Here is a 14,271-nt window from a genome sequence, read left to right as displayed (position 1 = left end):
TCCCTAACTCGATTTCCCATCCAGATCCGACAAACATTCGCCTCTGAAGATGAATATCTACACGACGTGAATATGCATTTGATCGGATCATTCACTTTCATATGCGGCCAAGATCAATTTCATGTGAACATCTAATGTGATATTTTTAAAGGATATGAACGATTTCCTGCGTGAGTTCTATCACTATTGTTTCTTTTTCTACAAACTTTTAAAAAGTAGGTGATTTCTCCACTTTTTTCCGAACACTCTCAAATCTTGTCATGTGAAAATAAGGCAAAAACACATGAGAAAATTGGTCTTCATGTGCTCGTTTTGCTTCACATTTTGAAATTATCAACGTGATTTGTGTACTAGATTTGATTACTTCAAACGATTTTTTGCACTGTTCATAATGAGTGGAATAACCGTATTACAATGGGATCAGAACGACTTGAATCCTCGAAGTGATGCGGTGCTAGTGAGTGCGATCGAAGTGGGACCCTTATTTACTTTTACAATCCGATTGCAGCAAGCGAGGGTCTTGCCTCGCTCGCAACAGTTGGCTCCACCGCGCCTCTTCGAGCGCAGCCGCTTGCGCAACCTCACTAAGCTTCAGGTCATTTTGATCTGACTGTTAGCAGTTGGCTATAAATTGAGTGACCACGATAAGTATATACTTTAAAATACTACTATTAACGCTTCATGTACCAAGTAAAACATGAACGTAGTTTGATTCCAGCATATGCCATTGATCGACTGCTGACAAGCCTCATATCCACGACAGCGATTAGATGGTTGAACAGACGACTTAACAAAGGACTAGTTCTACTCATTGTGGTGGTTCTTGTTTGTTGTTTACACACCTACAGGATCGCTAATCATGACGTGAGTTTTAGGACTCAAGCAGAATTATAGTCGGGTGAAAACGACACGAAGCACAATGCAGTTGCGGAGGCGGCTGCGCTCGCAGTGGCGCGGTAGAGATAGCGGTTGGAGCCGAGGTGGGACCATCGCAAACTGCAGCAATGAACGGTTGTAGCAGGGTCCTCACTCGGTCCTAACGGCTACGCTCCAGCGCACCGCATCGAGTGCTATCGCTTACGCAACTGCACAGTGCTTAATGCATTGTTGACTCTGCTGTACCATAACGACTATCTAATCTTCAAATGGGGGTTTGCTGTGAAGTGTTGTTTGTTCCTCAGCTGCAGTTGTTTCGGCTTGATATATTTTCCCAAATAAAGAAAGAAAATAAAAAAGAAAGCATGTAAGGAAGCAATAGTTCTAGCATTTTCATTTCCTATCCGGCATTTTATTTCAGTAATTAATTTCTTTTTTTTTTCTAGGAGTTTTTCATCTACACCTCAAGAAAATGCATGTTTCTCAAATCGAAATGGCTAGATGGATTAGACAATGAGAGGTTTTTCTACAGGGTATGTTCCAGAATTTTCACCCATCACGTTGCAACTCATCTTCACAACTTTTCAACCGTACTCCGTTATTAATAACACAATGTTTCTTCTTCTCGCACAGAGATCCTTGGCCAATGTTGGGGTTGGGTTCCGATTCCAGAAAAAAAAAACGGAGAATATGATAAAAACTAGAAGCAATGCATTCAGATGTGGGAGGCGATTCCAAACATAGTGAATATTTGCTCATATGGGAAATTATCGCAGAGAATAGACACATACTATGGCAAGGATGGACATGAAGTAAAATTTTTAAGCAACAATATAAATGTGAGTTTAGTGATAAACCCTTGAATGTGCTGGTTTTCTTACAGCGCCTGGTTATCGAAGTTATTAAGGACTTTTTTGGATAACCGTCATGAAGTATTTAGGTATTTCAGGATCCTGAACATCACTGTGACATTATTTTTGTGACAGATGACGGTGACTTGACCATTCCAGTCGAAATGAAAGTATGTTCCTGCAAAATTTAAAGTGGTTACTACTTTGCTCCTGACGTTTTTTTTTTTGTTTCAGGGGAAATACAACGATTGTAGAATCCACTCGAGCAGTGAGGCACACTATGGTGTTCCTACCAATCCATCACTAGGCATTACGACATATCCTTTTAGAATACAACCAGGTGGTGAACTGAAAGAGGACCTTTTCGAAGATATAGGCAAGTTTTCAGATGTTTATTCTCTTTAATTTCTCAGTCACGTAAACGCAGAAGTCGGTCAAAAAACGACCGCCGCGCTGCGTCTTGTTGTCGTGTGTACGCTTCTGACGAGCTTCCATAGTAGGTGTTTTAGCGGCGGTATAGTCAGGTCAGGGCGGATGTAGTGTAGCGGTTAGAAGTTCCGCTTCCTGCACGATCGATCGGAAGTTGGAATCCGTTCACCAAGCCTTTCATCCCTCCGGGGTCGATAAATTGGTACCAGACTTGTCTGGGAGGATAAAAACACTAACTTGACACCTCGGATAGCCACCGCAAGTCATTGTATGGGCCAGTTACACTTTCGTGAACCTCAAACGATTCTGAATTGAAGCGAACGTGAGGGCGCATCCCGAGCGGATTGATTAACGCCAGAAACTTTAACTTTAACTTTATAGTCAGGTCAAAACGACCTAAACCCCGGTGCAATTGCATAAGAAGCCGCACTCAAAGTGACACATGGGACCCGCACTCACCTCTGCACTGCGCTTGCAGCAGGTGAGCGTCCCGCACCAATCACACCGCTAAGTCTATCGCAGGTTCTCAAACGGAACCACCTGGTTGCGGCTTGAAACCGTGCGGTTTTGTGCAAATTCTTGCGCGGCTTCGCACCCCCACGCAAAACGTTCCGGTCGGTCTGTATGTACAACTTACTAACTTAACCATCGCAGTAAATCAATTATCTATAATTCAGCTCCGTCTGAGTACAGGAACGTATCCTTGGTATCACTGATGAGTTTCTTCATACGAAGATTCCGTGCATCGTCGATTGTCATCAACACAAAGGATTCCAACAAATTTCTTCCATTATTTTTTTCTAAAGGAAACTTCGAAGAATCCCATTTAATTACATGTCAGGTGAGTTCGTCATTTGCTTCGTACTTCAATCACTTTTGACAAAATATTTCCTTAATTTTCACTTCCTTATCTGGAGACGATTTCAGCTTAACATTGTTTATTGGAAACCAAAAACGTATCAGGAAATGGTGCAGTTTCGGAACACATGGCTAAGAATACTAAATGACAGATAGTAGGTGATCAGACTCAGTCGGCCGTGCTCTAGAATTATTTCCGTTCGTTTCAGCTACTGGCTGAGGCAGGTGTCTCGCACCAAAGACACGCTCAACATGTTTCTGCTGAGCATTAGCGACGGCTACTGTTGGCAGAAATATCTGACATGGACCATGCCTAATCTCGTCAGATTCTGATCTAACAAACTTCGAAAGAATAAATAACCGACATTCATCTCTGTGCACGATGCTGTATACTTAAATACTTAAAGAGTATGTGCAACCGCCGACATTTTGTTGGCGCCGAGGCAGTGGTTCACCAACAACTCACGTGCCTCTCTGTTCTGAATCCTCTCGAGCAAGCACATGGAGTAACCGACAGGGACGTATACGAACGCGGCTTCCTTCCTATGCGTGATTAAATTAAATAATCAAAGATATCGGACACAACAATAGATTTGTTAATTTCACGTGTATCAGCGTAGCCTTAGGCTGCGGATAGACGTCACTTTCTTGCTTCGATTATTTCGAGGTGATTATCAATATCCATTTCTTAGAGTCGAATGGATATCAATATCTCCGCAAACAGGAGAAATGTAGCCTGGGCACTCAGCGGCGCCTTTATTTCTGGACGTTCTACCTTACTTTTTCTCTTAGTAACTTTAACTTACGTGTCATAGGTCCTCTAAGACTAATTCTTAGGTCTTAGGCCCGCGATTGATCTAGCTATCCGATGGTCAAAGACTACACTGGACCGAAGATTGTAGAAACGATGGGATCCCGCTCATTTCCTCCCAATGGCCTTCCTCTTCCTCATTTCTTCCTAAAGAAAACGGCCCGGAAGATGCGGCTTCGAGCGTTTCGGGGCGCTGTTTCCTACGAAGAGTTCTATTCGAGCGCGCCAGCCTTGCGCACGCACCGCACCTTTCAGGCCATTTTTTACGGCAATTAGGAAGGAATGGATGAAATCACCCCCTCCCCATAATTTACGACCCGTATAGGCATAGCCCACCTGAAACCCGTACCACCCCGATTCGTGGGGTGATGTCTTTCAACTGTATGGCAGAGTCAGAATGATATGAAGCACGGTGCGTTCGCGTAAGTGGTTGCGCTCGAAGCGGCGCAATGGGGATAGCAATAGAATTGATTGAAATCGCGGTGGGACCATCGCGAACTGCAGCAGTGAATGGTGGCAGCAAGGACCTCACTCGATCCTAGCCGCTGCGTTTCTCCGCACCGCTTCGGCGGCAACCGCTTACGCAACTGCACCGTGCTTCATGTCGTTTTGGCTCTACTACAGTTCCGTGCTGTTCGTACATTGTACGCAAACGCACTCAGGCCGTGTGGACGGCGCCAGCTCTCGAAATTCCTCTGATTTCTTGACGTCATGTCTTTTGGTGGCGTTGTGTAGTGTATAATTTAGCTATGAGTGGTGTTTTTGCTTCTAATTTGCGTATGTACTGAGTAAAAACTCGGTATTCCATTTCACTGAAGAAGTTTTTGCTCAAATTGATTGAAGAACTCCAAACATTTGATTTTATTTCAGCAAGGACTTTAAACGCAAGCGACATTTGAATTCCACCCTAATTTTTCTTTTGATCTTTTCCTCAGTGAAAATGTAAGGCAGTGGAAACTAAGAGAAAAAGGCTGTGGTCCTGATCAGTGATCAAATCGACGATATGGCCACGTCAAATCATCTAATGATATTACTACTGTGAATAATTTGTCAGTTGTGTCATTTATTGTTGTTGTTTGTTATTTAGTTTGGTTGAATTGAAGCTGAAGACTATCTAGGCTACCGAGATGAGATTGTGGCACTTCGAAAAATTTTCATTTACTGTGATTTCAAAAATCTCAGGTCGTATGAATTCGAATGAATTCTTATGCTTTCAGTCCAGTGTTTCTTTAGAAGCGGGCGGCGTTACGCAGCAATTACCTAATTCTTGATTTCTTAGTAAGTTCGTTTCCTTGCGTAAATGGTATTTATAAGGGATTTTGGATTTATCGCGTTTTCGTCTATTCACTACTTCAATGAATGTCTTACAATTGAGAAGACCCCTTATTTTTATCTTATTTCTGCGGAATGTATTCTAGCTTGGCTGCCATCGTCAATCAGTGCTCGTAGAAAGTTGTACCTGTATGATTTCTAATCGAACACTGGTCCTGTAACTGCTGCGACGAAAAGCTGTGCATGTCAGCGGGGTCATCCCGAATCCTCGCCAAGCGGGTTCCGCAAAAGGTTGGAGTGCTTTCTTTCCAAGTTCGTGCTCTGACTGACTAATCAACTATTGCAGATCTGTGAGGTCACGGAAGATGTACAAGACTGGGAAAATCACCTTATTCTACGAGTCCCAACCGATGTGGCCGGCAGGGTTAGTGTTATTTACTTGTAGTTATTTCTTTTCCTCTTTTATCTCTTACTCTTTGATTTTTTTAAAGTCTTCTTTTTCTTTTCTTTTGCATTAGCTGGGTTTAGTACTGCCTCTTTGAGAAATTGGTTTCTTTTGAAAAAATTTCTTTTCGTGATAAAAGGAGGTTTCCAACAGTGGTGCTGTACTTCCGAATTCCGGGCAAAATAAGTGGCATACTTCTTCTTATTCGACGTTAATCATATCAGAAGCGAAAGCTAATTCAGTTTTTTCAGGTTAAAATATGGAATAGTCTTTCTTAACTTCTTTGTATGTCTATATCAACAAGCCTGGAGTACTGTGATCATCTTGTACTGTTAGAGCCGTGTGGGTGCTCAATATTGAAACGGGAATTGTATAGGCTGGGAGTTGTTCATTGGCTCGAAATTCATCAGTGGAGCTGTGTGGATATCTGAGATAATCAAACTAAAAGACAGCTTTGCGCGTGTTCATCTGTACCTATTTCTTTCTTTCATGTTGGAACTTTGTTAAGATGTCCAGAAGTGTTTCAGGTGGATGCAATGCTTGCGGAGAGCCAGAACAAAGAGGTGGATGATTTAGCTATACAGTTTACTTCAACGGATATGAGGCATGCGAACGTCCGCCTCGGAACACACATTATGAGTGCTAAAATCTATGACCTACCATGCATTGTAGAAGTCGGTTTTATCTTTTTTATTGGTAGTCGTTCTAAACTGTTATTTGTATAATTAGGCATGTTCAGGTAGTGAAAACTCTTGATAAAAAAACGACTTACAAAGTTGCTGATTTGTCTCAAATTGTGGTATGCAGTCATGATCTATCAGTAGCACCTGCTGAGTCTCAAGTGAAACCTGGCAGTAAAAAGGTAAGTTTGTTAGTCCTTAATGAGATTTTGATTTAAATCCATACATTTAATCTTTGATTCAAGTTTACCTTTTATCTACACATGAAATCTTTAGGTTAAATCCAAATTTATGCTATGTGTCATATGTCTAAGTCGTTGTGATTTCTTTTTTCGTGGAAATAGTTGGGTCCTTAACCGTAAGCACGGTTTTGGGATTTCATACGAAGCACTAGTTTATAGCTAACTTTCATGTTTTTAACTAGTGATTTTAGGAGATGAAGCAGTGGCAGTATCCTCACGGGTTGACTCCACCCATGAAAAGTGTGAGACAACGACGGTTCCGTAAGACAAAGAAAAAGAAATATATGGAGGCCCCAGAAGTAAGTTAGACTTCTTCTTTACGTTCTTTTTCTTCCATGCAATAGATTGGTAACTTTCTCTATCGAGCATTTCTTTTTTTTTTATCTTACCCTACTGTTCTTCTTTCACAGTTCAGGTCGAAAGAGAACTTAAACGTTTACTCCGTGCAGACCTCGAGGCAGATTCGTTCCGTTGGGAAATCGTTCCAGCCGATGAGAAACGCAAGGTTTTTAATCTGCCGATGAACGCGCAAGCTTGCATGTCTACTTCCACCCAAGAATGTTCTTCTTTCTTTTTAACTGTCTTCTTTTCTTTTCTCATTCTCTCCTTTCAAGCCAATGACATATTCGCATCGACACCTTGCATGTTTTAGGACTCTGCGTCAGTATCGGAACAAACGTTGTTCGGCGACAAGGTTAGCAGCAGTGATGACGAAGAGGCTATTCCTCAAGTGGAGAAGGATGATTGAGCAAAAATGTTATGTGCGTATCATTGGTTTGACGCACCAGAAAGCTTCAGGAATTCGGTCAAGCGTTAGAGGACTTTTTGATGCAGTCTGATTGCATCGAAGCTGCTCTTTGTTGCCGAGATCGGTGTTCGTTAAGGATGTCCAAACTGTCTGATTGTTTAACTAGTCCACTTGAACTGCCAAACATTCGCTTATACGTGGAGGTTTTTACAAAATGATCTTATATGTTTCCATTTGCAAGATCTTCATTGAATAATAACATCTGAGCATATGTGATTATTGTGTCTCGTTTTACTATTGTTTTTTTTTTCAAATGAGTTAGAATTGTGTTCATATTGTTGTTGTATCCAACTGGATGGTTCTTTCTTTAATTCGATGCATATGCTGTCAGGAAATTAATAGCGACTATGAGACATGTTTTTCTACATATTACTGGTTTTTCAAAGTAAAGCTAAGTTGTTAATTTTACAGGTTGCAGCAAAGCGGATTGAAACGTTTCTGAGCAACTTTTTTGCATGGTGTAGTTTGGGAATGGCATTCAACACTCATCTGCTTGAGCGGAGAAACGTCCATAGAGCAGAAAAACCGTTCTTAATTGACACATCTTTCTATTGAGAGGATGATAGTTCATCAATCGAAAGGACATTACCGGAAGTGAATAGCTGAGTCAGTCTAAAATCTAAGCATTAGTCTTTCAGTCTCCAGATAGGCTAAAGCTACTAAATAAAAAGGAAAAATAGAACTGAAACCGTTATTAATACCTTAATCTCAACAAACTCTCGAAACAAGCATGCTGGAACTAAATAGCTAGGTTATATCGTGTACTTTGAAAGAAACCGAAATTGACCAGACATCTCTGCAGTTCGCCTTTGAGAGTTAGGAACGACTTTTGTACTCCAGAGACAAATTTTTGCGTCCCAAGTGCAGATCAAGTACAGTCAATTAGAGCAGTGTTGAGTGCTCCAACTCTATTTCACCTTTTTTGCGAATTCACTTTGAGAATGATGCATTTACGGTTTCTGAAACATCCTTTCGATGGTTTCCTCCAATGTTTCAGAATCTGATCAGAACCCATGATTACTCTAATCAGTTGGACGACAGCAAACACCGTATTGTCTGCACTTTGGACCCCATCACATGGAATATGTGACTGATTTGAAAGAAAAAAGAAAGCTTTGTGCGCTTCTATTTCCGTATCTTACATCGTCAGGATCTCGCCGTTTACCTCTCACCAAGTTGGTCACACGTCATTTTAAATAATGTAGCACTATGTTCGCAAACTCCACATGAAAGACGAATTGAGAGATGGATCGATGAGTCCCACATGGGCGGGTCCTTTTTGACACCTGTTTCCCGTAGAATAGAAGTGGATCTGTGTGTTTGCGCCCTAACACACAGATCCACTTCTATTCTGTTTTAACAACACGTGTGTAGGAGTGCCGGTATCCATACCCGCTACTCATGATACTTTTCGGGGGCGGTGCGGTCGCGCTGCGGCGCGTCTAGTTGGGCCATGCGATCCTCTCACTAGAGCGCGAGATAGTCATGTTGGTTGAAACAGCGACGTCCTCGACCACTTAAGTGACGTTAAAGGATAGAAAGTTGGGAAATACTTATGTTACATATATAACATATGAACGGGAGCACAATTATGTTAAGAACACAGTATATAAACCACATAAATAGTTGGAACGTTCTAGAAGGCTCCCTTACTCATATATAATGGACTTCTAGCGAGAGGGCATCTTGTAAATGTTCTGGAAGGTCCTTCTCATATGTATCTAAGGGAAGGACGTAGAATGTTCAGAGGTCATTTCGTCGTACATAAGGACTTTTTGTCCACTTAGAGATATAATAGTCTTGTCCCCTCCTCATTGTACTCGCTCATCTATTTGCACATTTTCTCGCATCCTCTTCGTTTTAATTCTTGCTTCCCACACTTCTTTCATAAGGAGACTATTTTTGTCGCAAGTCTCTTCATTCGCTATTGATACTGGTCATTACAGAATTGCATTATGAGTCGTTTTTATATTGATGCTGTTATTATGTTTGTTAGAAAGTACGTTTGTAACCGCTGATAATATTTCATAATCTGTGAAGTTGTAAAATAATTACAACAACTGTGAAGTTATAAAAATAATTATAACAAACATTGTTCAAATAGTCGAGGACGTGGTCGGAACCAAATTCTATGTTATATATTTCTGTATTTAACAACTTTTACGTGTGTAAAAACCTATACGTCATGCTTTTGCTGAAACTACGTCATTTTTGCTGACTACCCTTTTTTTACTGCGTTTTGTTTGCTGTTGCTCTTTTATCTATCTTCTAGCACGTCAAGTGCGTCTTTAGATTTCTTCTAGCATCATGACCATGCAGGAACCGATAAAGGGGAACTGCATACCATTGGCAGTCATATCCATTTTTCTCGACTTTCTAGACGACGGTTTTCGTCTCACTTAACTTTGCCTAAAGTTAATAATGAACGATTTGCTACGGACTATATATGTTTTTCAGTGGAGATGAGTTTGTTTGGAAGTAAACCTTTATTTGGCTCAACGGCCACATCGGCTACTACCTCTGGTTTCACATTTGGATCTACTGCAACCACAACAACTTCATCCTCTTTATTTGGGTCCACCACTACCACCACGTGAGGCTCCTTGCGTTTTCAAAGACCTTTCTCGTTTTGATCAGAGCAAATTGCTTTTTACGGCGTTATATCCATTATTTTATATTAATATCACACAGGCCTGCATCGAAACCACTTTTTGGAAGTGTACCACAGTCTGGAACCACAACATCACTTTTCGGTACAACTACAACAACGTCTGGAGGCCTTTTTGGCAGTAAAACCACGACAACGACGACTGCATCGGGTGGCTTATTTGGATCAGCGACGACTGGAGGACTGTTTTCTAAACGTAAGTAAAGAAGAGATTTTCTATCTTTCCAAAGAAAGATAAATAATGGGATGGAAAATTGTGATTTTCTTCGTGGTATCAAGACAAAGGAGACTCTCCAGAAATCTTCTTGAGTTATTATTATTATTATTATTATTATTATTATTATTATTATTATTATTATTATTATTATTATTATTATTATTATTACTATCATTATTATTATTATTATTATTATTATTAATTCATTCAGAAACGAATGTTTAGATGAAACGAGAGAACTAAAAAAAAGCAGCGCGCGAATTCATAACTAATTTTCGAAAATCCTTGAGAAATTCTGCCGCTGTATCTTTCGGGTCGAGAATGCTAATTCTTATTGTTGTTTGATGCTATTGGATGTCCTTTAAGCTGAACCGCACTCAAAGAAATATTCATCACTTTTGAATTGTTCTTTAAATCTAGGGCTTCTTTGTGAAGTACGTTACCTTTTGCGTTCCAACTCTTTTATAAGACAGTTTAACGTTCGTGTTAATAGTATGAATTTTGGTCCTGGCTACACTGGCCACGCTTTACTTGGAATAATTTCGAGTAAAACTCATTAACATTTCATTTTTTTTGCCAATGAAATAGAATTTTTTCAGCAGCTACATCTGGTTTCGGAAGTACTGGAGGAACTGGGCTCTTCGGATCGAAACCACTGGGTGGTGGATTGTTCGGCTCTGCTGCTACAGCACAACCGGCCACTGAAACAAAGCAGACTATTCAGGGGATATTACAAGTGCATCCATCGTTTCCGAACCTGAAAAGAATCATCTTGTCTCTGCTTAATCTCTTACATAACTCTATGAAATCAGGAATCTGATGCATTGGTCCGATCGTTGACAAAGGTCGAGCTTTTTGGTGATGAACGTGATGAAATGGTCGCAAAACTCAATCAGCTTGCCGCTGCTTTGGGTACTGGATGTGGTTACTACAAGGATGGACAACAGCCTGTGCAGTACACCCAGGGAGGACCGTTCCATCGCATAAAAGTGGGACTTTTTCGCATCATCTAATGGTCCTTTTTATGCACACTCTTTGTTAAGACATTAAATTGACCATCCGTTCCCTTATATTTCTTTCTTAACCTTCACTATTTCACAATTTAACAACAGCAAACTTCCAAATTGCTTCTAACGCTAAATTTATTCTGTTTAGAGTGGGATTTGGTTTGCTTCTGGCACAGAATAGGTTTTCTCGGTCATTTTTAGGCTATTGGTTACAATCGAACTTCAGAATACGCCGACTCAGACGGTATTGTTGCTCTTGTGGTGAAGGCATCGTTTACTGAGTAATTATTTCTTAAGAGACATGCTCATTTTTTTGTAGAATATCCTGGTTATTTAGTTATCAGACAAGTGAGCAGAAGCAGAAGTTTGTGGATACCTTGTTTGTCATTCTTGGCAGCAAACCAACTATTCATGCACACATCGAAAGTGTAAAGGCGCTCCCAGATAATCTCACGGAAGTATGTTAACGAAAAAGTGCTGCTGGCAGGAGCAGTATGAATCATAATGTGTTTTGCTAAGAATTACTCTGTCTAGGTTTGTGTCTACGTCACTGAAAAGTTTCGTGGTCGCATTTCTAGTAAAGAGCTAGCTCAGTTCTTCAACCAAGCTACTCAGAAACAGCAGCTGGAAACTCAACTCAAAGTTGGTTAAATGTGGATTCAGTCTCTCTGTGTTCTGTGGTCAATTTCTCTTTGAAATAGCTTCTCGGAATTAAGGTGGATAAAGAGAAGATCGTGTGTCGTGTTAAGATGGACAAGCAGCAAAAAGAGCTCTACTTGAAAGATCCTCCCACTGGTTCGTTTTCTTGTCGTTGTTTCACTCTCCTCAGATATGATCTTTAAATAGGAATCCTTCATTTTTCTATTTAGTAATCATGATCATAATTAGAATTCAGTTAGAAAGTCCAAGAAAATGATTTTTCTTCTTAATGATCATCCTCTGTCTCCATATCCTCTCTTCACCGTTATGCTGGTTTTTCTTCATATGTTACTGTTACGTGCAGTAGCTTTTTTTCGGTTTTCTGATGATGGAAAATGTTCTCCTTTCTCTATCTGCTTTGTTTGGATTAACGGAGAGATTTTTCGTGTGCGTTCCGGCTCATGAATAATTTATGCAACCACGCAAGCGGGTTTCTTGCTTGTAGGAAGATCATTTTCTCACACAATTGAGCACAAAGTGTTTAAATCTATTGCAGCTCTGTGATCCTCTGGAACTCTACACTTTGATCACTAAGGTTATAATTTGTTCCCACTTGTATTTTGTTTGGAAAGTTTGGAAAGACATCTCACCCATGCTTGGGACAATGTTTCTTGAACTTCTTTTTACAAAATTCGTTTCTTGAGGGGCCCTCATAGTTTTTTTTTTAAATGAGTTACATTATGAAAGGCCTTTATGACTGCCTAAAATTTGCTTCTGACGGCTGCCAATGAAAATTTTCCGAACAATTCCACTATAATTTCACTAAGTTGATCGCATCACCGCATTTCAAGAGTTTATTGTGAACACATGAAATCTTTATGTGACATTAACCTATATACTCCTGTTATAAAAAAAGTAGTTAGACTTTTCAAATAAAACAAAAACGGCATATTACTCTTTGAAAATTGCTTCATCTCCTTCAATGTACTCCTCTTCGGAAGCCATAGACTTCTCTGAGCGCCTTCTTCGATGCCGCTTTTATCTCCTCAATCGAATCAAAATGATGACCAAGAGATAATTTTCGAGTTTTGAGAAGTCAAACTGAACCAAATTAGGTGAATAGGACGGCTGCAGAACAAATGAGTGGAATTTTTGATGAAAAAGTTGTGAACAACCAAAGTCGTGTGAGATATCAGCATTATCGAGTTGAAAACTCAAGAGTTGTTTCCCACAAATCTGGCTTCTTGAGGCGTATTGCTTCACACAAACGACGCATCACACTCATATAATATTCCTTATTCTTCTGATTTCTTTGCCGAATCTTTTTCACTCATGTTAAAAATCGAAGAATGAACTTTTGCCAACAAGTGCAATCCATTAACAACTGAAATTTGTCACAGATGTTAGTAAAGGTTGCGCCAACATATGAATAAAATTGCATTTGAATAAACCCGGAGTTTTGGATTTAAATGTCTTCTACTTTTGATCACAGTCGTAGCTTTCCTTTTTATATTTCTTTTTCTATTGCTGTTCAATTCCAACAAACTAAAACCTCACTTTTTACTCAAAGTATCCATTTGAAATGCTATGTATCTTTTCTTACACAGGATTTGATGCATCATTGTGGGCACAGGCTGTGCGAGAGAATCCGGATCCTGAAAAATTACTTCCATATCCAATTCGGGGCTTCGAGCAACTGAGGGCAAGGCAGAAGGCGCAGATCGAGAATGTAGGTTGTTGACAGCCCTCTTATCCGATATTTTTGAATTTTTAACTGAATTCTCCAGTTTTCTGCCAGAGTTGTCCTTTCTTATGCTTTGTCATGGTTAATCGAGTTGTAGTTGGTCGACAGCTTTGCTTTTCTAATCAACATGTCATGTGTAGGTTCAAGTGGAGAACGCAGTCGTAGAAGCAATGAAATCACGTATAGCTAGACTTGAAACAAGTGTAACGGCGGCATCCGTTCAACTGGCACAACAGAAAGTAATACAACAGCGCCTTTCCCACAGATTGCTTAGGTACGGGAACCACAAATTCCTGATGCTTCTTGATATTTTCTCTCTTTACCTTTTTCAGAGTGCTGTCTATGCAGATGTTATCTCAACGTTTCACGCAAGGAATTGATGCCACTGAGGAAAGCATGCAATCGGCTTTGGAGTCAATTAATGCACGACTAAACGCTCCATATCAGATCAAGGTGTTTTGAATATCCACTAAAATTTGCTGTAGTTATTCATGAATTTCCTCAGGAACGTATTGCTGAAATATCGGAAACGCTTCGCACTGATGATGCAGCACTGCGATCGTCGCTATCGAAGGAAGCTAATTTCATTGATGAAGCGGATGCTTTGAATTTGAAGAAGTATCTAGATAGGTGCCAAGATGGCTTAGAAAGTCTCGTAGCAGTGTTGAACTCAAATCTGGAAGATTTACAATTAATGACTACTGCTGTTGATGCTTAGCTCATA

The 14,271-nt window shown here is 40.2% G+C and overlaps 3 protein-coding genes across 5 annotated transcripts; all 3 read left to right on the top strand.

The window, feature by feature from the left end:
• Positions 1-681: 681 nt before the first annotated feature.
• On the top strand, positions 682-5,318 carry RB195_002229 (uncharacterized protein; the record flags this gene model as incomplete). 2 transcript variants are annotated; one of them, XM_064199390.1, is made up of 8 exons in its annotated part: positions 682-864; positions 1,323-1,409; positions 1,596-1,715; positions 1,826-1,897; positions 3,084-3,169; positions 3,224-3,335; positions 5,059-5,103; positions 5,244-5,318. In XM_064199390.1, the coding sequence occupies 8 exons, from the start codon at positions 682-684 to the stop codon at positions 5,316-5,318; spliced, it is 780 nt and encodes a 259-aa protein (XP_064055270.1). The 2 variants fall into 2 exon arrangements, with proteins under 2 accessions (XP_064055270.1, XP_064055271.1); XM_064199389.1 differs by lacking the exons at positions 5,059-5,103; positions 5,244-5,318 and having other exon boundaries at positions 1,817-1,897; positions 3,224-3,347.
• A 22-nt stretch (positions 5,319-5,340) lies between these two features.
• RB195_002228 (uncharacterized protein) lies at positions 5,341-7,212 on the top strand (the record flags this gene model as incomplete). The annotated part of the gene is made up of 7 exons (XM_013452787.2): positions 5,341-5,388; positions 5,444-5,521; positions 6,070-6,216; positions 6,282-6,404; positions 6,656-6,763; positions 6,880-6,969; positions 7,117-7,212. 7 exons carry the CDS (start codon positions 5,341-5,343, stop codon positions 7,210-7,212), a joined length of 690 nt encoding a protein of 229 aa, XP_013308241.1.
• A 355-nt stretch (positions 7,213-7,567) lies between these two features.
• Positions 7,568-14,265, top strand: RB195_002227 (uncharacterized protein; the record flags this gene model as incomplete). 2 transcript variants are annotated; one of them, XM_064199388.1, is made up of 13 exons in its annotated part: positions 7,568-7,667; positions 9,730-9,865; positions 9,964-10,136; positions 10,757-10,893; positions 10,970-11,146; positions 11,366-11,445; positions 11,502-11,622; positions 11,699-11,806; positions 11,881-11,959; positions 13,411-13,532; positions 13,688-13,821; positions 13,880-14,000; positions 14,053-14,265. In XM_064199388.1, the coding sequence occupies 13 exons, from the start codon at positions 7,568-7,570 to the stop codon at positions 14,263-14,265; spliced, it is 1,701 nt and encodes a 566-aa protein (XP_064055269.1). The 2 variants fall into 2 exon arrangements, with proteins under 2 accessions (XP_064055269.1, XP_013308240.2); XM_013452786.2 differs by lacking the exon at positions 7,568-7,667 and having other exon boundaries at positions 9,735-9,865.
• Between the last annotated feature and the right edge of the window lie 6 nt (positions 14,266-14,271).

Source organism: Necator americanus, chromosome IV (genome assembly GCF_031761385.1).
Source record: "Necator americanus strain Aroian chromosome IV, whole genome shotgun sequence".
Classification (NCBI taxonomy): Eukaryota; Metazoa; Nematoda; class Chromadorea; order Rhabditida; family Ancylostomatidae; genus Necator; species Necator americanus.
Note: the sequence above shows the minus strand (reverse complement) of the source record. Positions and strands in the feature narration are given on the sequence as shown.